General features: G+C 47.0%; 1 protein-coding gene across 1 annotated transcript in view; it reads right to left on the bottom strand.

Annotated features, from left to right (window-relative positions):
* The window catches only part of LOC134980794 (uncharacterized), a 377,631-nt gene that overhangs the window by 218,343 nt on the left and 134,165 nt on the right, over positions 1-25,123 (bottom strand). The window contains exons 17-19 of the mRNA XM_063947760.1: positions 21,313-21,378; positions 5,017-6,742; positions 4,064-4,150 (exon numbers count right to left, since the gene is read on the bottom strand). Coding sequence (XP_063803830.1) covers positions 4,064-4,150; positions 5,017-6,742; positions 21,313-21,378 — 1,879 coding nt within the window. The remainder of the gene's footprint in view (positions 1-4,063; positions 4,151-5,016; positions 6,743-21,312; positions 21,379-25,123) is intronic.

Raw genomic sequence — 25,123 nt, 5'->3', positions numbered from 1 at the left:
ATCCCATTCGGCAGATTCCACGCAAGAACTTTCCAGTGGGACCTGCTGGACAAATGGTCCGGGTCGCATCTTCAGATGCATCAGCGGATAACCCTGTCACCAAGCACAAGGGTGTCTCTCCTGTGATGGTTGCAGAGTGCTCATCTTCTAGAGGGCCGCACATTCAGGACTGGGTCCTGGTGACCACGGATGCCAGCCTGCGAGGCTGGGGAGCAGTCACACAGGGAAGGAATTTCCAGAGCTTATGGTCAAGCCTGGAGACATCACTTCACATAAATATCCTGAAGCTAAGGGCCATTTACAATGCTCTAAGCTCAGCAAGACCTCTGCTTCAAGGTCACCCGGAGTTGATCCATTCGGACAACATCACGGCAGTCACCCACGTAAACAGACAGGGTGACACAAGAAGCAGGAGGGCAATGGCAGAAGCTGCAAGGATTCTTCGCTGGGCGGAAAATCATGTGATAGCACTGTCAGCAGTATTCATTCCGGGAGTGGACAACTGGGAAGCAGACTTCCTCAGCAGACACGACCTCCACCCGGGAGAGTGGGGACTTCACCCAGAAGTCTTCCACATGTTTATAAAACTCGACAAGTATTGCGCCAGGTCAAGGGACCCTCAGGCAATAGCTGTAGACGCTCTGGTAACACAGTGGGTGTACCAGTCAGTGTATGTGTTCCCTCCTCTGCCTCTCATACCCAAGGTACTGAGAATTAAAAGATGGAGAGGAGTAAGCACTATATTCGTGGCTCCGGATTGACCAAGAAGGACTTGGTAACCGGAACTTCAAGAGATGCTCACGGAGGATTCGTGGCCTCTACCTCTAAGAAGGGACCTGCTCCAGCAAGGACCCTGTCTGTTCCAAGACTTACCGCGGCTGCGTTTGACGGCATGGCGGTTGAACGCCGGATCCTGAAGGAGAAAGGCATTCCGAATGAAGTCATTCCTATCCTGATCAAAGCCAGGAAAGATATAACCGCAAAACATTATCACCGCATTTGGCGAAAATATGTTGCGTGGTGCGAGGCCAGTAAGGCCCCGACGGAGGAATTTTCAACTAGGTCGATTCCTACATTTCCTGAAAACAGGAGTGTCTATGGGCCTGAAATGGGGGTCCATTAAGGTTCAAATTTCGGCCCTGTCAATTTTCTTCCAAAAAGAACTAGCTTCAGTCCCTGAAGTTCAGACGTTTGTGAAAGGGGTACTGTATATACAGCCTCCTTTTGTGCCTCCAGTGGCACCTTGGGATCTAAATGTAGTTTTTGGGTTCCAAAAGTCACATTGGTTTGAACCACTTAAATATGTGGAGTTAAAATATCTCACATGGAAAGTGGTCATGCTGTTGGCCCTGGCCTGGGCCAGGTGCGTGTCAAAATTGGCGGCTTTATCCTGTAAAAGCCCTCATCTAATTTTCCATTCGGACAGGGCGGAATTGAGGACTTGTCCTCAGTTTCTCCCTAAGGTGGTTTTCAGCGTTTCACCTGAATCAACCTATTGTGGTGCCTGCGGCTACTAGGGACTTGGAGGACTCCAAGTTGCTAGACGTTGTCAGAGCCCTGGAAATATAGGTTTCCAGGACGGCTGGAGTCAGAAAATCTGACTCGTTGTTTATTCTGTATGCACCCAACAAGCTGGGTGCTCCTGCTTCTAAGCAGACTATTGCTCGTTGGATTTGTAGTACAATTCAGCTTGCACATTCTGTGGCAGGCCTGCCACAGCCAAAATCTGTAAAAGCCCATTCCACAAGGAAGGTGGTCTCATCTTGGGCGGCTGCCCGAGGGGTCTCGGCTTTACAACTTTGCCGAGCAGCTACTTGGTCAGGAGCAAATACGTTTGTAAAATTCTACAAATTTGATACCCTGGCTGAGGAGGACCTGGAGTTCTCTCATTTGGTGCTGCAGAGTCATCCGCACTCTCCCGCCCGTTTGGGAGCTTTGGTATAATCCCCATGGTCCTTACGGAGTTCCCAGCATCCACTTAGGACGTTAGAGAAAATAAGAATTTACTTACCGATAATTCTATTTCTCGTAGTCCGTAGTGGATGCTGGGCGCCCATCCCAAGTGCGGATTGTCTGCAATACTGGTACATAGTTATTGTTACCAAAAAATCGGGTTATTGCTGTAGTGAGCCATCTTTTCTAGAGGCTCCTCTGTTATCATGCTGTTAACTGGGTTTAGATCACAAGTTATATGGTGTGATTGGTGTGGCTGGTATGAGTCTTACCCGGGATTAAAAATCCTTCCTTATTGTGTACGCTCGTCCGGGCACAGTATCCTAACTGAGGCTTGGAGGAGGGTCATAGGGGGAGGAGCCAGTGCACACCAGGTAGTTCTAAAGCTTTACTTTTGTGCCCAGTCTCCTGCGGAGCCGCTATTCCTCATGGTCCTTACGGAGTCCCCAGCATCCACTACGGACTACGAGAAATAGAATTATCGGTAAGTAAATTCTTATTTTAGGTTTGTGGGAGGAAACCGGAGGACTCGGAGGAAACCCACGCAAGTACGGGGAGAATATATAAACTCCACACAGTTACGGCCATGGTGGGACTCAAACCCATGACCTCAGTGCTGTGAGGCAGTAATGCTAACCACTACACCATCCGTGCTGCATTAGGCTTCACTCTCCAAAGCCCACCCCCAAACTCTCATTGGCTGGTGTCACAGGAGTCTAGGGGCGGGCTTGTGAGCTTAGGAGAGTGAAGCCTGGGTTCTGCATGGTGGCTGTGATCCAAAATACACACCAGCACATTTATTACATAGATCTACACATGTATGGGTGTGGGATGATAGGTATGGTTAGCCATTTGCATGTCGACCTTTTGACCTTGTCAACCTTTTGTACTGTCTACCCTTGTCATGTCAACAGGGTCAAAAGGTTGACATGACAAGGGTAGACAGTACAAAAGGTCGTCAAGGTCAAAAGGTCCACATGCAAATGGTCAACACAAAATAAGGTAGACACCATGTTTTTTGCATTTTTGTGGTTTGTGTGGATAGTTTTGTCATCTGGGACCCCCAATTGTAGAAAGTCATCCACTCGCCACGCTTCGGGCTCGGTGGCTCATTGCACTCACCACAAGGTTTATAACCAACTCTATGCCGACATGGATAGAGAAGGTATGAAATTGTCCAAAAACATGTAAAATTAAAATAACACCCATGTCTACATTTTTTTTATGTCGACCATTTTCATGTCGACCTAATGTCTGTCTAACATATGGTGTCAATCTATTGACTGTCTAACTAGACGCTGTCTATCATCCAGATACCACATGTACTTAGCACTAGCCCAGGAAAGGGGAGTTTCTGGGCGGCAACTCAGCATTTTCCCAGCGTTGGCTAAAAAACGCAGGCGTGTCAGGGAAAAACTCGGGAGTGTCTGGAGAAATGGGGGAGTGGCTGTCCGAACGCTGGGTGTGTTTGTGACGTCAAACCAGGAACGAAACTGACTGAGCTGATCACAATGTAGGAGTAAGTCTGGAGCTACTCAGAAACTGCTAAGAATTTTCTATTCGGAATTCTGCTAATCTTTCGTTCGCACTTCTGCTAAGCGAAGATACACTCCCAGAGGGCGGCGGCCTAGCGTGTGCAATGCTGCTAAAAGCAGCTAGCGAGCGAACAACTCGGAATGAGGGCCAAAGACTTGTAATTTGTATCTGCATTTCAATTTTTTCTTTCTCTGCATTACGGCTTCTGGTAACAGCACCTTATGCGTTTTCTCTGGATAACCGTTATCTCTAAATGGGTTCGTTACAGTCATGGGTGATTTTTACAAAGTGTCACCGGTAGTACAGATGCTATGGATACTCAGCAATTGTCCTTTATTAAAGTTACTGCTCATAGGCGCACTTACCGCAGACTTATCTCTTATCACCCCTACAGTAATAGCAGAAATCAGCTCTGAGGATTATTCCGCAGAGTCGCCAGTGTCTGGCCCGTACTGTGTTGTTACTTAACGACTGATATAGAGGAATATAGATTATAACCTCTACTGGGGAAGAATATTAATGTAAATAACTGTTATTATAATGATACAAAGTATAATGGGAACTAGAACTGTACCTTAGTTTCTGGATCCGGCACTGTGGATGTGCTAGTATTTTATATAATCGCTCAGTATCGCTATCAATCAGGTCATTGTTGGACAGCCTGCAAAGTATAAAGAGGAAAAAATAAACATATAGTAATATATATATATATATATATATATATATATATATAACACTACAATAAGCAAACTTGGGGCTGGATGGTATGCCGGCCAAACTCAGATGTTTTTTTTTAAAGAGGCAATCACTTACAAGGCATGGTTTTGCCTTGTACTGTATGTGATTGCCCCTTTAAAAAAAAGTCTGAGTTCGACCGGCATCCCGCATGGCTGCCAAACTTTGGCGGCATTACATCCCACCAAAGATGTTGTTAAACCATAAATAAATACTGCTTAAAAAGATATCACTCATACATTCTCAACAAGAGAACTACGTACAGTGGGGCAGATGTAATCAGCCTGGAGAAGAGATAAAGAAGTGATAAAGCAGTGATAAGTGGAACACACCAGCCAATCAGCTCCTAACTGTAATTTTTCAAATCCATAATGATTGGCTGGTACATTATCACCTTGCGCTTATCACTGCTTTATCACTTCTCCAGGTTAGTACATCTGCTCCAGTATTTGTTTAGTGACATATATAGTCAGCCTAGAGCAACACAGTTGTTGCTCAAGCTTCCCTAGAGCAACACAGTTCAGTATACCACACATAAATGGTAATTTTACTATAGAGGAATTTATTTATTCCTGCTGAAATGATGGAGAACGAGGAGGTTGGATATGCAGTACAGGCATATAGGGTGAATGGTTACACATACTGAAGTAATGTGCAAATCCTGCAATTTTGCACCTTGGAAATAAATACCAAGATGAACCAAGTAACTAAAGTCTGACTTGTAGAGTAAAAACAAAGTTGATAAGTAATAATATGCTATATTGACAATGCTAAAGTCTTTAACTACAGTACCTGAGATCCCGGATGTGATGAAGAAAGGGTGCTAATCTCTCCAGTCCCTCGCTGTGAATAAAACAGGCATCTAGATTAAGGCTTTCAACCTCTTTGAAAGACTCAAGGACAAAAGCCAACACGGTGCAGTCCACAGGTGTCAAGTGGATTTTTGAAAAATCTAGATTTACTTTTGCTACAAGACTATTTGACACCAAAGCTTTGTTCCGGGACTCAAAGAAGTTAGCAAACAGATTCAGGCGCTTTTCAATCTTCAAATTGTCATGATCTTCAGCGTCATCTTCCATGGGTTCATCATCCAGTGAAATACTATTCGAAAGCCAACTGATGACATCTGTGGAGGCTTGCTGAGAGAGCTCTCCCAAATAAGGTGTTAAGAGAGACCTGGTCGACCTATCGGACAGACCACAGAGAAACCGACAGAATATTTCAGCACGGCCATCTTCACAAGATCTGGTTTCTTCTAGGGATTTCTTTAGCCTCTCGGGAGAATAGTCAAGATAGTGGACTAACGCAGAAATAAACTCTTGTATTATGAGATGTAAAAATGAAAAAGTCAAATTAGGAGGTTGGGTAGATTCGAACAAAAAACTGGTCATGAGTTTTGAGGATGTGTCCACATTGAATGAACCTAAATCTCTTCTATCAAATTCAAGACTGTGATTCATCATTCCATGTTCTGCCATCAGCCCGATGGATGTTAGGAGTTTCCGAGCATTGTCTGCATCATGACTGTGATTTTTCAAAATGTTAGTGACATAAACCACAAAGAGCTGTGTCACTGTTTTGGGCAATAAAAACATCTGATCAGTGTTTGCTGTTGGAGCTTTGAAGGACATTGATAGTACCGTGCATATGATCCAGCAGTAGGATGGGATATAACAGAAAGTGTATAGTGCGTCATTCTCCCTCACATAATGAAACGCCTTCTCCGACAGTTCCTTGTTTCCAAAGAATTGTTCAAAGTACGTCTCTCGTTCTTTGGGGAAGAATCCCATAATCTCAGAAACTCGTTGGAAAAGATCGGTATTTATTAATGACAGCTTGGTTGGGCGGGTGGTGATTAGCACAGAACAACCCTTGAGAAGAGACTGTCTCAACAAACTGACCACAATCACTGTCACGTGTTTTCGCCATTTTACATTGGTACAATTCTGACTTGATGAGAAATCCATTTGGTAATTACATTCATCTAAACCATCAAATATAAAAAGCAGTTTTTCTGGATCCTGTAAAATGGTTTCTAGGTGTTTCTGAAGATAGGGATATTGTTCAAGAATCATCTCCACCAGGCTGACCTCATCCAATCTGTTAAGTTCCCGGAATTTGAAGAGGAAGACAAAAGCAAATCTCTGATAGAGCTTTCCATGCACCCAGTCATAGACAAACTTCTGCATCAGCGTGGTCTTCCCAACTCCCGGGACTCCGCTCACCATTACTCTTCGAGGACTACATCCTGATCTATGGCACCAGCGAAACAGTCTCCTGGGGGCAATGCGTTCCAATGAACTCTGGACTTTCTTCAAGTTATACTCGTGTTTCCCTCCAGTGTCTATAATCTCGTGTTGAGAGCGACTTCTGAAATTCTGGCTGGAGATGAGAACCAGATCCAAATAGTGGTCAGAAATGGAAACATGTTGAGGATCTTTGTTAGATCCTGGCGCACTGAACTCTATCAGTTTTTGCGTTTTCTCATACAGGTGTTCCTTGTGATGATTCTGAATTTCTAAACCAAGCAAAGTATAAAGATCAAAATGACAAAGAATTGTAAAACATGGTCATATAATAACTTGCACCACACTAATTATTTCATTCAATGTCCCACAACTGACCCAAATGTCAACCTTATGAAACCAGAAATAAGTTCTAAGACAGATTTTATTTTTGTTCCATCCAGTTTCTTAGTGCTGCTTGTGTTTTAAAACCTAGAAACTCAATAATAAAAAATAGAAGAAAAGATGAACACCTTGGGGTTTTTTTTCCATACGCTTCCTGATTGTACCTGGTTCTAACCTATATTTGGAATCCCATCAGGATCCTGGTGGTTGGGATCCCGGCTGTGGGGAGAGGGTTAGGGGTGCATTGGGGTAAGGTGAGTATACTTACCTTCCCCTTGTTGGGATTCTAAGCATCGGGATGCTGTGGTCAGTCTTCTGACTACCAGCATGCCATCCACTGGCATTTCCTACCCAATGCCTATAATCAGAGGGTTAAGGAAACAGATAACATGGTACAAGTGATGGAGAAAGTGGGATGGAACAGCAGAAAGAATAACCATAAGGAGACACATGAAATAAATATAAAAAATGTCATTGTTGATTGGACTTGAGAAAAAAATGTATGATAGCTTAACGCATTGGACTCTGTTGAACTTGCTTGTCATTGCTGGGATGTGTACCAACAGGAACCTGGTGATATTTGCTGAGTAAGAGAATCTAGAGTCCCACAACTCTCCTTTCTTTCCTTGTATGGATGACCATGTTGTACAAGGTGTTTAATATTCACTTGTATGAGCCCTTGAGACACGTCCAGGAATTCTATCACCTCCCACATAGCGATTTACACCACGTTTAAGGGAAGTAATATCCATTTTTATGTTGATCACGTCTTTCCTTATGGCTATTCTTTCTACTGTTCCATCCCATTAGCACCATTAATTGTACCATTTTATCTGTTCCAATAGGTCTAATGCTTATAATATACTATATCTATATATATATAAATGTGAAAGCCCTCACTCACTGACTGACTGACTCATCACTAATTCTATTACTTCCCGATATGTTAGGAAGCTGAAATGTAACATAGGTATTCTTCATGTGGGAGATAGGGAAACTATGTAATTGTAATTTCAACCACTTGCCTGGCATGGTCACATCGGATGCGACCATCCCAGCAAGTGCTCTATCTGACCTGGTCGCAGAGGATGCGACCGGTCAGATAAACAGTGTTAGCAGCTGCAGGGAAGGGAAACTTCCCTCCGCTGCTGCTCTCAGCCTCCCTGCACCCTCGAGTAATGCAGAAATATACACTTGGCGCTGTCACCTACAAAGTGAAAGCAGCTGATCTCGAGAAACTGATCCCAGTTAACCCAAAATGTGAGAAACCAAACAGAAAATAAGACAGCGCTTTTCACACTTTTGTATCATTCATACATTGAGGAAGCCGCCGAAGCTAGAGGGTAGGCGGAGAAACGCGTTTGAAGACTCACTTGTGGATAAACACAACGATTTGCTGCTGCTGCGGCTGATTGAAGTGCTATACAACCAGTTTATGCTGCACTGAGGAGAGGTACCTTTACACCGGAGAGTGCTGTACAGATTCCTAGTCACCATTGCCACTTGTTGGAGAGGCTGCTATGCCCACAGCATTCTAAGGAGAAGTATTATATTGGGTACATAGTGCACTGTACTCTAGGTGGACTTTGGACTCTTTGGTATCTCATATTGCCATTCATATTTGCTTTTTGGCTAAACAGCTAACTTCAAATTAATAGCTGTATTATTAATCACTTTTCAGTGCAATAACAACTAGCTTGGTATAATTTATGGACGGTATCTTTTATAAATGAGGATATTTATCTGCTTCAACTATATTTGCTTGATTAACATCAACAGCTGATTACAAATTAACAGCTGCATCACAAACAGCTTGCTATAATTGATGGTCTAAACCCATACTTACCTGCTTCAACATTTTTCTGCTTGACTAACATCTAAACAGTATTTTCCATGTGGACTCAAGAATGACTTATTTATTAACCATGCATACTAAATATATTTTCTCTAACGTCCTAGTGGATGCTGGGGACTCCGAAAGGACCATGGGGAATAGCGGCTCCGCAGGAGACTGGGCACAAAAGTAAAAAGCTTTAGGACTACCTGGTGTGCACTGGCTCCTCCCCCTATGACCCTCCTCCAAGCCTCAGTTAGATTTTTGTGCCCAAACGAGACGGGTGCAGGCTAAGGGGCTCTCCTGAGCTGCTTAGTGTAAAAGTTTAAAGTAGGTTTTTTATTTTCAGTGAGACCTGCTGGCAACAGGCTCACTGCACCGAGGGACTAAGGGGAGAAGAAGCGAACTCACCTGCGTGCAGAGTGGATTGGGCTTCTTAGGCTACTGGACATTAGCTCCAGAGGGACGATCACAGGCCCAGCCATGGATGGGTCCCGGAGCCGCGCCGCCGGCCCCCTTACAGAGCCAGAAGAGTGAAGAGGTCCGGAAAATCGGCGGCAGAAGACTCCTGTCTTCAATAAGGTAGCGCACAGCACTGCAGCTGTGCGCCATTGCTCTCAGCACACTTCACACTCCGGTCACTGAGAGTGCAGGGCGCTGGGGGGGGCGCCCTGAGACGCAATAAAAAAAAACCTTTCTTTGGCAAAAAATACATCACATATAGCTCCTGGGCTATATGGATGCATTTAACCCCTGCCAATTTTTCCATTAAAAAGCGGGAGAAAGGCCGCCGAGAAGGGGGCGGAGCCTATCTCCTCAGCACACTGGCGCCATTTTTTCCTCACAGCTCCGTTGGAGGAAGGCTCCCTGACTCTCCCCTGCAGTCCTGCACTACAGAAACAGGGTAAAACAAGAGAGGGGGGCACTAAATTGACATATTAATATATACAGCAGCTATATTAGGGAAAAACACTTATATAAGGTTATCCCTGTATATATATAGCGCTCTGGTGTGTGCTGGCAAACTCTCCCTCTGTCTCCCTAAAGGGCTAGTGGGGTCCTGTCCTCTATCAGAGCATTCCCTGTGTGTGTGCTGTGTGTCGGTACGCTGTGTCGACATGTATGAGGAGGAAAATGGTGTGGAGGCGGAGCAATTGCCTGTGTTAGTGATGTCACCCCCTAGGGAGTCGACACCTGACTGGATGGTCTTATGGAAAGAATTACGTGATAGTGTCGGCACTTTACAAAGGACTGTTGACGACATGAGACAGCCGGCAAATCAGTTAATACCTGTACAGGCGTCTCAAACACCGTCAGGGGCTATAAAACGCCCGTTACCTCAGGTCGATACAGACACTGACACGGACACTGACTCCAGTGTCGACGGTGAGGAAACAAACGTATTTTCCAGTAGGGCCACACGTTACATGATCACGGCAATCAAGGAGGTTTTGAACATTTCTGATACTACAAGTACCACAAAAAAGGGTATTATGTGGGGTGTGAAAAAACTACCCGTAGTTTTTCCAGAATCAGATGAATTAAATGAGGTGTGTGATGAAGCGTGGGTTTCCCCCGATAAAAAACTGCTAATTTCTAAAAAAATTATTGGCATTATACCCTTTCCCGCCAGAGCTTAGGGCGCGTTGGGAAACACCCCCTAGAGTGGATAAGGCGCTCACACGCTTATCAAAACAAGTGGCGTTACCGTCTCCTGATACGGCCGCCCTCAAGGAACCAGCTGATAGGAAGCTGGAAAATATCCTAAAAAGTATATACACACATACTGGTATTATACTGCGACCAGCAATCGCCTCAGCCTGGATGTGCAGTGCTGGGGTGGCTTGGTCGGATTCCCTGACTGAAAATATTAATACCCTGGACAGGGACAATATATTATTGACTATAGAGCATTTAAAGGATGCATTTCTATATATGCGAGATGCACAGAGGGATATTTGCACTCTGGCATCAAGAGTAAGTGCGATGTCCATTTCTGCCAGAAGAGGGTTATGGACGCAACAGTGGTCAGGTGATGCGGATTCCAAACGGCATATGGAAGTATTGCCGTATAAAGGGGAGGAGTTATTTGGGGTCGGTCTATCGGACCTGGTGGCCACGGCAACGGCTGGGAAATCCACCTTTTTACCCCAAGTCACCTCACAGCAGAAAAAGATACCGTCTTTTCAGACTCAGTCCTTTCGTCCCCATAAGGGCAAGCGGGCAAAAGGCCACTCATATCTGCCCCGGGCAGAGGAAGGGGAAAAAGACTGCAGCAGACAGCCTCTTCCCACGAACAGAAGCCCTCCCCCGCTTCTGCCAAGTCCTCAGCATGACGCTGGGGCCTTACAAGCGGACTCAGGCACGGTGGGGGCCCGTCTCAAGTATTTCAGCGCGCAGTGGGCTCACTCGCAAGTGGACCCCTGGATCCTGCAGGTAGTATCTCAGGGGTACAAATTGGAATTCGAGACGTCTCCCCCTCGCCGGTTCCTGAAGTCTGCTTTACCAACGTCTCCCCCCGACAGGGAGGCGGTATTGGAAGCCATTCACAAGCTGTATTCCCAGCAAGTGATAATCAAAGTACCCCTCCTACAACAGGGAAAGGGGTATTATTCCACGCTGTTTGTGGTACCGAAGCCAGACGGCTCGGTGAGACCCATTTTAAATCTGAAATCCTTGAACACTTACATAAAAAGGTTCAAGTTCAAGATGGAGTCACTCAGAGCAGTGATAGCGAACCTGGAAGAAGGGGACTATATGGTGTCTCTGGACATCAAGGATGCTTACCTCCATGTCCCAATTTGCCCTTCTCACCAAGGGTACCTCAGGTTTGTGGTACAGAACTGTCACTATCAGTTTCAGACGCTGCCGTTTGGATTGTCCACGGCACCCCGGGTCTTTACCAAGGTAATGGCCGAAATGATGATTCTTCTGCGGAAGAGAAAGCCAGGGAGTTATCCGACCTAGTCAGGAACCTCCTAAGACCAGGCCAAGTGTCAGTACATCAATGCACAAGGGTCCTGGGAAAGATGGTGGCTTCTTACGAAGCGATTCCATTCGGCAGATTCCACGCAAGAACTTTTCAGTGGGATCTGCTGGACAAATGGTCCGGATCGCATCTTCAAATACATCAGCGGATAACCCTGTCTCCAAGGACAAGGGTGTCTCTCCTGTGGTGGTTACAGAGTGCTCATCTCCTAGAGGGCCGCAGATTCGGCATTCAGGATTGGGTCCTGGTGACCACGGATGCCAGCCTGAGGGGCTGGGGAGCAGTCACACAGGGAAGAAATTTCCAGGGCTTGTGGTCAAGCATGGAAACGTCACTTCACATAAATATCCTGGAACTCAGGGCCATTTACAATGCCCTAAGTCAGGCAAGACCTCTGCTTCAGGGTCAGCCGGTGTTGATCCAGTCGGACAACATCACGGCAGTCGCCCACGTAAACAGACAGGGCGGCACAAGAAGCAGGAGGGCAATGACGGAAGTGGCAAGGATTCTTCGCTGGGCGGAAAATCATGTGATAGCACTGTCAGCAGTGTTCATTCCGGGAGTGGACAACTGGGAAGCAGACTTCCTCAGCAGACACCATCTTCACCCGGGGGAGTGGGGACTTCACCCAGAAGTCTTCCACATGATTGTGAACCGTTGGGAAAAACCAAAGGTGGACATGATGGCGTCCCGCCTCAACAAAAAACTGGACAGATATTGCGCCAGGTCAAGGGACCCTCAGGCAATAGCTGTGGACGCTCTGGTAACACCGTGGGTGTACCAGTCAGTGTATGTGTTCCCTCCTCTTCCTCTCATACCAAAAGTACTGAGAATCATAAGAAGGAGAGGAGTAAAGACTATACTCGTGGCTCCGGATTGGCCAAGAAGGACTTGGTACCCGGAAATTCAAGAGATGCTCACGGAAGACCCGTGGCCTCTACCTCTAAGAAAGGACCTGCTCCAGCAGGGACCATGTCTGTTCCAAGACTTACCGCGGCTGCGTTTGACGGCATGGCGGTTGAACGCCGGATCCTGAAGGAAAAAGGCATTCCGGATGGAGTCATCCCTACCCTGATCAAAGCCAGGAAGGATGTGACCGTACAACATTATCATCGTATTTGGCGAAAATATGTTGCGTGGTGCGAGGCCAGGAAGGCCCTGTTATGCACACCAGTGCCTGCAGGAAAGTACTGGTGTCAGAACTGTTATGCACTCCAGTGTCTGCAGGAATGTACTGGTGTTTGAACTGTTATGCGAAACAAATGGACTCACAGACAAACTGGGGAATATGACATAACGTACACAGAAGGTGATAGGGTAACAAAATACACACAAAGTGAACAGAGAAGCCCAGAGGCTAAGGAACTGGGTATCTCCCTTGTATTAGAACTGCACAGATGGAAAAGCAAGATGTTGTGTTTTAATACGTAGAGAACCCGAAATGCTGTTGCTAAGGGCAACAGCAAAACCCTAAAGGGTTACCAACGGGTGTGGCAGTAAACTCCTTGGTCAGAGATGGAATGATAGACACAAGGAGAATCTCCACAATCCTAATTCTCACTTGCAGTGCACAGGTTTTAGCTTACTGCCACTAAACTGACCCCTGACACCTAGCACAGTGAGACAGGATTTAGGCAGGCAAGTCTTAGAATACAGCCGCAAACTTGCTAAGTTCACAGAGTAGTAACAGAACCCCAGCAAGCTAAACGACTGACTCCAGTCTTACTGCTAGGTCTGGATTAGCAGAGTGTAATACCAAATCCCCAGGCCTATTTGCAGTAAGCAACAAACAAATACAAAGCTACACAGTACTGGCTAACTTTCATGAACTGACTAACCAACAAAGATTCAGCAGCATCTGCTTACTCTGAAAAGAGGCCTTATAAAGCAGGTGCTGTCCACGCCCCACTCAGACCTCACAGACTGTGAGCACAAAAACCAGCACCGGATCCCCTGCTGTGCACAGAGCCTATAACCACTGCACAGCAAAAGACCCGAACCGGAGTATCAGCTGCGCTCAGGTTACTCCACTAGCACTTGTCTCCCGGTTGCCATGACGACGTGGCAGCACAGGGCAGGAGACCCTAACAGTACCCCCCCTCTGACGAGGGGTCAAAGAACCCCTACCACCGGGTTTATCGGGGAACTGCGAGAAGAAAGAGCGTATCAGTCTGGGGGCATGAAGATCACAACTGTGCACCCACGACCGCTCCTCCGGGCCATACCCCTTCCAGTGCACCAAAAATGACAGCCGACCCCGAACCACCTTGGAGTCAAGAATCCTTTCAACAACAAACTCCCTCTGGCCACGTATCAGAAGAGGGGAAGGTCTTCCACTGGAAGAAGGATTACTAATCGCCCGTTTTAAAAGGGAACAATGAAATGTTTTATTGATACCCAAAGAACGGGGCAGATCTAACTGAAATGCCACCGGATTGATAACCCTGGTGATCTTATAAGGGCCGATGAACCGGGGGCCTAACTTATGAGATGGCTGTCTCAACTTCAAATTCTTGGTAGACAACCAGACGAAGTCTCCTAATTTGAAGCTGCAGGGTCTTTTCCGCTTATCAAAAACCCTTTTGGTCACTAATGACACAGACACAAGGGCTTTCTTCACTTTCCGCCAAATACCTCTAAGGACCGAAACCACAGAGGAACCACCAGGCGTGGAGTCCAGGGGGTCAAAAGAATTGGCCTTAGGATGATGCCCATACACACAAAGGAAGGGAGAGATCCCTGTAGCAGAGTGAGCCGCGTTGTTATAGGCAAACTCCGCCATGGACAGATGAGCAACCCAGTCAGTCTGACACTTGGAGACATAACACCTGAGGAACTGCTCCAAGGACTGGTTCACCCTTTCAGTCTGCCCATTAGACTGCGGATGGTAGCCTGACGACAAGCTGACAGAAATCTGGAGATCGGAACAAAATGCCCTCCAGAATTTGGCCACAAACTGGGATCCGCGGTCAGAGACCACATCAAGTGGCAACCCGTGGAGACGCACAACATGCAGCATAAATAATTCAGACAGGCGTCTGGCCGATGGCAGCCCAACCAGTGGAACGAAGTGCGCCATCTTCGAAAACCTGTCAACGACAACCCAGATGGCTGTCATCCCCGAGGATTTGGGCAAGTCCACCACAAAATCCATTGAAATGTGGGTCCATGGCTTAGATGGGATAGAGAGTGGATGTAATGGGCCAACAGGAACCCCTCTAGGAGTCTTATTTCGGGCACAGATGTCACATGCCCGAACCCACTGATCCACATCCTTAGCCACCGAGGGCCACCACACCGCCCTAGATAGCAACTCCCGAGTTCTGGCAATACCCGGGTGACCTGCCGACTTCTTGGCATGGAATTCCAGAAACACTCGCTGTCTTAACCTAGGAGGCACAAACAAAAGACCTACCGGAAGGTCTGGAGGAGCCTGCTCCTGTGCTCTAAGGACTAATGATAAGAGGTCCTGGGTAATGCCCACTTTAATACATGATGGGGAAACAATGGGCAACGGCTCCTCGGTGGTCTCCTGGATTGGAGCAAAACTCCGCGAGAGCGCATCAGCCTTGATGTTTTTTGACCCAGGGCGATATGTTATCAAAAAATTAAAGCGAGCAAAAAACAAAGCCCATCGTGCCTGCCTGGCATTGAGACGCTTCGCTGACTCTAAATATGCCAGATTCTTATGGTCAGTGAGAATTGAGACCACAAACTTAGCCCCCTCAAGCCAGTGTCTCCACTCCTCGAGTGCATCCTTAATAGCCAACAATTCCCGGTTACCCACGTCATAATTCATCTCGGCAGGCGAAAATTTACGGGAAAAGTAAGCACAGGGATGAAGGCAATTATCAGACACTCCCATCTGAGAAAGCACTGCCCCAATACCCATCTCAGAGGCATCCACCTCCACCACAAAAGGACGCTCTGGATCTGGGTGTCGCAGCACCTTGGCCGAAACAAATGCCCTTTTGAGACGGGCAAAAGCCGCTTTAGCCTCACAAGACCAGTGAGCAACATCCGCCCCTTTCTTAGTGAGTGCCACCAAGGGCGCCACTATAGACGAAAATCCAGCGATAAATCGTCTATAAAAATTCGCAAAGCCCAGGAAACGCTGAAGCGCCTTCAAACTAGTGGGCTGCACCCAATCCAGGACTGCCTGTACCTTGGAACCCTCCATTTGGAAACCTTCTGGGGAGATAATATATCCTAGAAATGCGATTTGCTGAACTTCAAATTTGCACTTCTCCAGCTTCGCCCCAAGCCGGTGGTCTCTGAGTTTCTGGAGGACTAAGCGTACATGCTTCCGATGTTCCTCCAGGGAATGGGAGAAGATTAGGATGTCATCTAAGTATACAACTAAGAATCTATCCAAATATTCCCTGAGCACATCATTCATGAAATCCTGGAAGACTGCCGGGGCATTACAGAGCCCAAAAGGCATCACCAAATATTCATAATGCCCTGAGTGGGTATTAAAGGCAGTCTTCCATTCATCCCCCTCTCTTATTCGGATTAGATTGTACGCACCGCGTAGGTCAATCTTAGAAAAAATGGTGGCAGTACGAAGCTGGTCAAACAAGACCGAAATGAGAGGCAGTGGGTATGAGTTTTTAATCGTGATACGGTTCAATTCCCTGAAGTCGATGCAGGGTCGCAACGAACCGTCCTTTTTACCCACGAAGAAGAACCCCGACCCAACTGGAGACTGTGAAGGTCTGATAAATCCCTTAGCCAAGTTCTCCTGAATGTACTCTGCCATAGCCTGAGTCTCAGGACGTGACAGGGAGTACAACCTGCTCTTGGGAAGCTTAGCATTTGGCAACAAATCAATGGCACAGTCATAGGGGCGATGGGGAGGTAGTACCTCTGCAACTTTTTTGGAGAACACGTCCGCAAAATCTGCATAACACCCTGGCAATCCTGGCAAATTTAGCTGCGAGAGCCTGACTGGAAGGCTCAAGCAACTCCTGAAACAATCAGTACCCCAACTAAGAATCTCCCCAGAGACCCAGTCAAATTGAGGATTGTGGGCCCTTAACCAGGGTAACCCCAACACCAATGGGGCAAAAGTACAGACAGTCACATAAAAGGACAATTTTTCAGAGTGTGTGGCTCCAATAAACAAAGAAATCTGGCTAGTGCAAGAGGTAATTTTACCTTGGGATAATGGTTCCCCGTTTAACCCACAAATCTCAATTTCCGATGCCAAGGGTACTAAGGGAACAGAGTGTTTCAGGGCGAATTGGCGGTCCATAAAAACCCCGTCGGCCCCACTGTCCACAAAGGCCTCAGTCTTGACAGTTTGACCGAGGATCTTCAAGGTCACCGGAATGATAAAAGTCTTCTTGGGAAATTCTGACTTCTGGCCTGACAGGATATTTCCCATCACCCTCAGGCCCTGAAGTTTTCCGGCTTTTCTGGGCATGATACTACCACATGACCTTTATTCCCACAGTACAAACACAACCCCTGCTGTCTCCTCCGCGTCCTCTCACGCGAGGAGAGGCGGGTAGCCCCAATCTGCATAGGCTCCTCAGAAAATTCCTCAGAGTCCGAGGTTCCCTTGGGAAGGAAGGAAATCTCAGTCTCCCTTTCAAGCCTACGCTCTCTCAGCCGTCTATCCACCCGGATGGATAACTGCATGAGCTGATCCAAGCTATCAGGCAAGGGATATTGTACCAGTTGGTCCTTTATCTGGTTAGAAAGACCTCTTCAGTACTGGTGTCTCAGGGCTGGGTCATTCCACTGGGTATCATGGGCCAACCTCCGAAACTCCGTACAGTAAACCTCAACTGGCCTTCGCCCTTGCTTAAGGATCGAAATCTGAGCCTCGGCTGAGGCCGTCTTGTCAGGGTCATCATACAACATGCCCAGTGCCGTAAAAAAAGCATCAACACTTTTAAGCGACGGACAGTCAGGCTGCAACCCATATGCCCAGACCTGTGGGTCTCCTTGTAGCAAGGAAATCACTATGCCCACCCGCTGAATCTCCGACCCAGAAGACTGAGGCCTAAGCCGGAAGTATAGCTTGCAGCTCTCCTTGAAACAAAAGAACTGCGAGCGATCTCCAGAAAAACGATCCGGGAGATTTACTTTCGGCTCCTTAACCCCTGCAGGTGCTGCTGCTGCGGGAGCTCCGCCAGCAGCCTGGGAGGTGTGCATTTTAATGGACAAATCATTAAATTGTCGGGTCAGGACCTGCACCTGATCGACCACCTGTTGCAACGTATTTTGAGGGGTATGCTCCATATTCCCACAAAATTTCAACAGGAGTATTGGGCTGCTGAATATGTTATGCACACCAGTGCCTGCAGGAAAGTACTGGTGTCAGAACTGTTATGCACTCCAGTGTCTGCAGGAATGTACTGGTGTTTGAACTGTTATGCGAAACAAATGGACTCACAGACAAACTGGGGAATATGACATAACGTACACAGAAGGTGATAGGGTAACAAAATACACACAAAGTGAACAGAGAAGCCCAGAGGCTAAGGAACTGGGTATCTCCCTTGTATTAGAACTGCACAGATGGAAAAGCAAGATGTTGTGTTTTAATACGTAGAGAACCCGAAATGCTGTTGCTAAGGGCAACAGCAAAACCCTAAAGGGTTACCAACGGGTGTGGCAGTAAACTCCTTGGTCAGAGATGGAATGATAGACACAAGGAGAATCTCCACAATCCTAATTCTCACTTGCAGTGCACAGGTTTTAGCTTACTGCCACTAAACTGACCCCTGACACCTAGCACAGTGAGACAGGATTTAGGCAGGCAAGTCTTAGAATACAGCCGCAAACTTGCTAAGTTCACAGAGTAGTAACAGAACCCCAGCAAGCTAAACGACTGACTCCAGTCTTACTGCTAGGTCTGGATTGGCAGAGTGTAATACCAAATCCCCAGGCCTATTTGCAGTAAGCAACAAACAAATACAAAGCTACACAGTACTGGCTAACTTTCATGAACTGACTAACCAACAAAGATTCAGCAGCATCTGCTTACTCTGAAAAGAGGCCTTATAAAGCAGGTGCTGTCCACGCCCCACTCAGACCTCACAGACTGTGAGCACAAAAACCAGCACCGGATCCCCTGCTGTGCACAGAGCCTATAACCACTGCACAGCAAAAGACCCGAACCGGAGTATCAGCTGCGCTCAGGTTACTCCACTAGCACTTGTCTCCCGGTTGCCATGACGACGTGGCAGCACAGGGCAGGAGACCCTAACAGGCCCCTACAGAGGAATTTCAACTGGGTCGATTCCTGCATTTCCTGCAAACAGGACTGTCTATGGGCCTAAAATTAGGGTCCATTAAGGTTCAAATTTCGGCCCTGTCAATATTCTTCCAAAAAGAACTAGCTTCTGTTCCTGAAGTTCAGACGTTTGTCAAGGGAGTACTGCATATACAGCCTCCTTTTGTGCCTCCAGTGGCACCTTGGGATCTCAATGTAGTTTTGGGGTTCCTAAAATCACATTGGTTTGAACCACTCACCACTGTGGACTTAAAATATCTCACATGGAAAGTGGTAATGCTGTTAGCCCTGGCTTCAGCCAGGCGTGTGTCAGAATTGGCGGCTTTATCCTATAAAAGCCCTTACCTAATTTTTCATACGGACAGGGCAGAATTGAGGACTCGTCCTCAATTTCTCCCTAAGGTGGTTTCAGCATTTCACTTAAACCAGCCTATTGTGGTGCCTGCGGCTACTAGGGACTTGGAGGATTCCAAGTTACTGGACGTAGTCAGGGCCCTGAAAATATATGTTTCCAGGACGGCTGGAGTCAGAAAATCTGACTCGCTGTTTATCCTGTATGCACCCAACAAGCTGGGTGCTCCTGCTTCTAAGCAGACTATTGCTTGTTGGATTTGTAGTACAATTCAGCTTGCACATTCTGTGGCAGGCCTGCCACAGCCAAAATCTGTAAAAGCCCATTCCACAAGGAAGGTGGGCTCATCTTGGGCGGCTGCCCGAGGGGTCTCGGCTTTACAACTTTGCCGAGCAGCTACTTGGTCAGGGGCAAACACGTTTGCTAAATTCTACAAATTTGATACCCTGGCTGAGGAGGACCTGGAGTTCTCTCATTCGGTGCTGCAGAGTCATCCGCACTCTCCCGCCCGTTTGGGAGCTTTGGTATAATCCCCATGGTCCTTTCGGAGTCCCCAGCATCCACTAGGACGTTAGAGAAAATAAGAATTTACTTACCGATAATTCTATTTCTCATAGTCCGTAGTGGATGCTGGGCGCCCATCCCAAGTGCGGATTGTCTGCATTACTTGTACATAGTTATTGTTACAAAAATCGGGTTATTGTTGTTGTGAGCCATCTTTTCAGAGGCTCCTTCTGTTATCATGCTGTTAACTGGGTTCAGATCACAAGTTGTACGGTGTGATTGGTGTGGCTGGTAAGAGTCTTACCCGGGATTCAAAATCCTTCCTTATTGTGTACGCTCGTCCGGGCACAGTATCCTAACTGAGGCTTGGAGGAGGGTCATAGGGGGAGGAGCCAGTGCACACCAGGTAGTCCTAAAGCTTTTTACTTTTGTGCCCAGTCTCCTGCGGAGCCGCTATTCCCCATGGTCCTTTCGGAGTCCCCAGCATCCACTACGGACTATGAGAAATAGAATTATCGGTAAGTAAATTCTTATTATATTGAAAGTATAGAGAGTCCTTGCATTAGAGCCTCAAGAGGGAGAGAGAGCTGTGTTGCATATGTGCTAATTTAGCCGGATGATTGTGGATTAATTACTTTCATTTTGGAGTTGTTTTTAATGTTTTATGTACTGTAGATTAAATTGATACTGGCCGGTATCGTAGTGTGATATTTGTGCATATAGGTGAATATGTATATGTATTTTTTATGATATCACTTTGGTAAAAAAAAATGTAACAAAGTGAAAAGCGCTGTCTTATTTTCTGTTTGGATTCCCTGCACCCTCCCCTAAGTGTTGCCGTGCTGCCAGTCATTGCTGATCGGACGGCCAGGCAGGACCCCCCACCCAGCGGCTGCAGACAATGGCAGCCGCTAAGAACGTGTAAAACAACCCCCCCAAGTTCTCTCCTCCTGTGTACCTGGCAGCTGTCTTGGGTGTAAAAAGTAACGTCACAATGGTTGCGATGTTACCTATCTTCCCAACCGATGTTCCGATGTTTGCGGAAAAAATATTTTTAAGAAAACAATTAAAAATATATATATATATATTTATTTTTACTAAAATCATTTTGGATAAGGTTTGGTTTGATTCATGTTCTTCACCTAATTCACTCATTAAAAAAAAAAAAATTCTGAGCTGTTTTTTTGGGGAAAAAATCATCACTTAAGTGGTCAGTAAACCTCCCCTAAGGGGATGAAAAGGGGGTTGACATAATGACGTCATTACCGATGCGCGGCTTGCGTTGCATGAACGGTAACACCCAAATGGACAATTGGATCAAAATTTGGATTGCACCCCCAGTGTGTAGAATTTAATAAACGACAAAAATTATCGTGTCACTCATATATATGTACAATCGTGAAAATCAAATACTCCCGTGCGAAGAATGGGTAGAACATCTAGCGTACACATATTTCTATGTCATACATGCAATGCACAACATTCTGACAAATTTATAATTTTGCCTTGCTCAGGTTTAGGATTTCTTACCTTTAATCTCCGCAGGCAGTGGGTGTCCATGTTGGTCCAACAGAATCTGCTCCACTAACGTTTGACCTAAAAAAAAAAGAATAACTGTAATAATTCCACAGAGTTATTTATCTCACAATATTACTGACAGTAACCTGCACAACCCTCCCGGCTCCTCTATGGACTATTTATACAACCCCGATCTAGACCCAAGCAGCAGATCTACAGACTTTGTGCCTGATTCACAGATGTACACAAGTGCGGCCACATTGTAAGCATGGAAGTGAATGTGAATCATTGCCTGTATATGGCTATGGCTGCATCTATCACTATCAGCCCCTATACCTGGTGCAAGAGATCAGCAATACTTCTTTCTCTTACGTCCTAGAGGATGCTGGGGTCCACATTATTACCATGGGGATATAGACGGGTCCACCAGGAGCCATTGGCACTTTAAGAAATTGAGAGTGTGGGCTGCCTCCTCCCTCTATGCTCCTCCTACCAGACTCAGTTTAGAAAATGTGCCCGGAGGAGCCGGTCACAGCTAGGGGAGCTCTACAGAGCTTCTTTATTAAAAGTTTATGTTAGAGTTTATTATTTTACAGGGAGACTGCTGGCAACAGCCTCCCTGCTTCGTGGGACTAAGGGGGGGAGTAGTGTCCGCCATGCGGGGTCTGAGCCACTATCTCCGCTGACAGGACACTGAGCTCCTGAGGGGATCGATCGTTTCCCACCACAGGGGATCGCTCACCCCGGCAGCCTGCCGCCACCCCCTTACAGAGCCAGAAAATTGCTGGCGAGTGAGTCACCGACCCCCCTAGCAAGCAGGGGGCCGGTGTGAAGATGGCGGCAACAGGGTATGGAGCGCAGTACTAACTGCGCTCCAGGGCTCAGCGGTACATAGTGCGGCGCTGTGAGGGGCGCCCTGAGCCAGCGCCTATAACCTAAACTGGTCACACAGCCTGTCAGGGTCCCAGGATCTCTGCCAGCATAATTCCTCAGGCCAGTATAATCCTATGAAGAGCGGGAAGACAGCGCCATTTTGGGGGTGGGGCTTCTCCTCAGAGCGGACCCAGCAGCGTTCAGCGCCATTTTCCTGCCTGCACAGCACTGTCAGTGAAGAGCAAGTCCCTCCAGAACAACTCCAGCTATCTCTCACGGTACCAGTGGGTTGTAGAAGGTGTGGGGGGAAGGGGGGGGGGCTGTATAGAGGCTGTGTAACCTATTAAGGTGCACAGTCAGCGCTGGTTGGGGTCTCCCTATACCTTGAAAGCGCTGTGTGTGGGTTGGCTCCAATCTCTGTCTCTCTCTTGCCATTCTTGGGGGGTAAACTCTGTCTGCCCTCCCCTGTGTGTGTGTGTGGAGTGTCTGTGGTCTCCATTAAGCTATGTCCAGGGACTCTGTGTCATATGCTGCAGAGGATATGTCCTCTCAGGATGATCCCATTCCATGTAATCAGTATTGCACTGTTTTAGCACAGATACCAGCAAGGGAACCTGAGTGGTTATCCTCTATCCAATCTGTGATTTCTCAGATTTCTACTTGGGTTGCACAGAATGAGTCTGCAACTCAGGTTTTACAGAGCTCTATGGCAGTCTGGCCCAGTTCTGTTACCTCAGGGTCCCCCTGCTATATATTCCCAAAAACGTGCTCTTACACAGATTATGCAAGATGACACGAATACCGATTCTGACACTGAGGACGGTGATGGGGATGTGTTGAGGGGGGCGGCATCTCTTGCAAAAGGGGTGCAGTTGCTGATAGAGGCCATTAGGGATGTGTTGAATATTACTGATACAACACCTGAGCAGGTTGAGGAGGCTTACTTCACTGAGAATAAGAAAGCCTCGCTAACCTTCCCTGTGTCAAAAGAATGAAATGCTATTTTTGAAAAAGCATGAGAAAACCCTGAGAAAAAATTCCAGATCCCTAAAAGGGTCCTGGTGGTGTTTCCTTTCCCTGTGGAGGATAGGAAAAAATGGGAAAACCTGCCCATTGTTGACGCGTCTGTATCCAGACTATCAAAGAAGGTGGTTTTACCTGTTCCAGGATCTACCGCCTTGAAAGAGCCGTCTGATCGTAAAATTGATGATACGCTCAAATCCAAGTACACGGCATCAGGGGCTATATTATGTCCCACTATTGCCAGTGCTTGGATTGCCAAAGCTATAGTAAAGTGGTCAGGCACGTTACTTGAAGATTTGGATACTATGGATAAATCTGATGTTGAATTGTTTTTGCGTAACATTCAGGATTCAGCAGGATTTCTCGTAGAATCCATGAAAGACCTGGGTTCCATGGCTGCAGGAATTTCTTCCATGTCTGTCTCAGCTCGTCGAGGACTGTGGCTGTGCCAGTGGTCTGCCGACGCAGAATCCAGGAGAAGTGTGGAGACCCTACCCTACACAGGTCAGGCTCTCTTTGGGGAAGTGTTAGATGCGTGGATCTCCGCGGCTACGGCGAGTAAGTCACCTTTTCTTCCCTCAGCTGCACCTGCTATGAAGAAACCCTTTTCTTCAACTGCCAAGCCACGAAAGGCCAGACCGTCCAACACCTTCTTTAGGGGAGGCAGGCCCAAATCCAAGAAACCGGCTGCGACCGGTTCCCAGGATCAAAAACCTGTTTCAGGTACGCCAAAGACCTCCGCATGACGGTGGACTGCACACCCCGGAGGTGAGGCCGGTGGGCGCGAGACTCCGGCTTTTCTGTCACGTCTGGGTGTCGTCCGGCCTGGACCCCTGGGTGCAAGATATCGTGTCCCAGGGGTAAAGGCTGGAATTTCAAAATCTCCCTCCCTTTGCTGGCAGACAGGGCCGTCCTGCAGGCAGCTGTCCAGAAGTTGGTGGAGGCACAGGTCATTGTACCGTTCCCTCCTCATCTGCAAAACAAAGGTTACTATTCAAATGTTTTCATGGTACTGAAACCGGATGGTTCGGTCAGACCCGTTCTGAACCTAAAATCGCTAAACCCCTTTCTGAAGGAGTTCAAGTTGAAAATGGAATCTCTTAGGGCGGTGATATCAAGTCTGGAAGAGGGGGAATTCCTGGTATCCCTGGATATCAAGGATGCGTACCTCCACAATCTGATTTGGCCGCCGCATCAGACTTATCTCCGATTCGCACTGTTGGACTGTCACTATCCAGGCTCTGCCATTTGCCTCTCCACAGCACCGAGGGTTTTTACCAAGGTGATGGCGGAAATGAAATACAATATGAGAGTGCGCTTTTCAAATCCAATATAGATTTTATTAATTAAAAAGTAATATTGTATACACACAATTATATATAATCTGCCGGCCGGCTACATAAAAAGCTTATTTCTATAAAAGATATCTATATATAATTTATTAAGACTTAATCCTAAATTGTGTTGTTTGATGGCGGAAATGATGGTTCTCCTCCGCAGGCAGGGGGTGAACATAATTCCATACCTGGACGATCTGCTGATAAAGGCACCGTCCAAGGAGAAGCTGTTACAGTTCATACTTCTCATGACCCACCTGCTCAAGGAACACGGTTGGATCCTGAATCTTCCAAAATCAAATTTCGAACCAACCAGGCGGTTGTCCTTTCTGGGAATGATCCTCGACAGGGGAGTGCAGAGGGTGTTTCTTCCAGAGGAAAAAGTTTTGGTGATACAAACAATGGTCCGTGATGTTCTGAAGCCAGCCCAGGTGTCGATTCATCAGTGCATTCGCCTCCTGGGGAAGATGGTGGCCTCTTACGAGGCTCTGCAGTATGGGAGGTTTCATGCTCGGTCCTTCCAACTGGATCTCCTGGACATGTGGTCGGGATCCCATCTACATATGCAAATACGTCTGTCGCCAAAGGCC

The sequence above is a fragment of the Pseudophryne corroboree genome, chromosome 12 (genome assembly GCF_028390025.1).
Source record: "Pseudophryne corroboree isolate aPseCor3 chromosome 12, aPseCor3.hap2, whole genome shotgun sequence".
NCBI lineage: Eukaryota > Metazoa > Chordata > Amphibia > Anura > Myobatrachidae > Pseudophryne > Pseudophryne corroboree.
The sequence above is the reverse complement of the archived record's forward strand: the minus strand, read 5'-3'. Positions and strand labels throughout refer to the sequence as shown.